This window comes from Perkinsus marinus (assembly GCF_000006405.1).
Source record: "Perkinsus marinus ATCC 50983 genomic scaffold scf_1104296977968, whole genome shotgun sequence".
Classification (NCBI taxonomy): Eukaryota; Perkinsozoa; order Perkinsida; family Perkinsidae; genus Perkinsus; species Perkinsus marinus.
In genome coordinates, this window is record NW_003199984.1 from 1 (window position 1) to 1,126 (window position 1,126).

Consider the following 1,126-nt stretch of genomic DNA (forward strand, 5'->3'; position numbering starts at 1 on the left):
TCATCATCAAACTGGTGTACATATACATAGATAATCCTACCACGCGAAGTGAGGATCATCATCGAATTGATGTACATATACATAGATAATCCTACCACGCGAAGTGGGGATCATCATCGGATTGATGTACATATATAGATAATCCTACCACGCGAAGTGGGGATCATCATCAAACTGGTGTACATATACATAGATAATCCTACCACGCGAAGTGGGGATCATCATCGAATTAATGTACATATATAGATAAGCATACCACGCGAAGTGGGGATCATCATCAAACTGGTGTACATATACATAGATAATCCTACCACGCGAAGTGGGGATCATCATCAAACTGGTGTACATATACATAGATAATCCTACCACGCGAAGTGGGGATCATCATCAAACTGGTGTACATATACATAGATAATCCTACCACGCGAAGTGGGGATCATCATCGAATTAATGTACATATATAGATAAGCATACCACGCCTGCATCGTGAGGAGTCGAAATCGTCCTCTGGCAACTCCTAATATCTAAAAACGACCAAGTTGAGATGGGAAGGCCGATGACGATAAACCTACTCCACCTCCACCAGCTGCCTGTCTTCCCCCAGAATAGATGTGCGAACATCTGGATGAAATAGGATCTGGGTATACAACGTGAATTTCCCCAAACACACCATTGCTATCGTCGATCATATACGCCACAGTTAGCACCTGCTTGGCCTTGGCATCATCAGAGGCATAGCCCGGATGCAGATACACCTTCCTACTGGGAGTTTTCAAGTTCTTAGCAACTTTAATGATCTCTTTAAGTCTATACCAACAACATTAGTTCAAACAATGGTCTCGGTACCGATCCCACCTTGGAAATCCCAGAGTGACATTGTTGTTACAAACACCGGCGAGATGGAAAGTGTTCAAAGTCATCTGGGTGGCGGGCTCTCCAATACTCTGCGCCGCGATGGTGCCAACACCCTCCTCAGCAGCAACTAGGGCCTTCTCGAATCTTTGCTCCACCTGATCATAAGGTCACCTCCCAGTTCCTCCCTACTAACATCACCTCTCCCAACAGCCAATCGACTGCCCTCTGCCCGAGTCTATTCCTTTCCAAATAGCTTTCTGGACGCTAGATG

At 45.2% G+C, this 1,126-nt stretch overlaps 1 protein-coding gene across 1 annotated transcript; it reads right to left on the reverse strand.

The window, feature by feature from the left end:
* Positions 1-572: 572 nt before the first annotated feature.
* Pmar_PMAR022475 (DNA-directed RNA polymerase II largest subunit, putative) lies at positions 573-920 on the reverse strand (the record flags this gene model as incomplete). The annotated part of the gene is made up of 2 exons (XM_002764341.1): positions 573-807; positions 856-920. Coding segments are annotated over 2 exons (300 nt in total), but the record flags the coding sequence as incomplete, so codon positions are not given.
* Between the last annotated feature and the right edge of the window lie 206 nt (positions 921-1,126).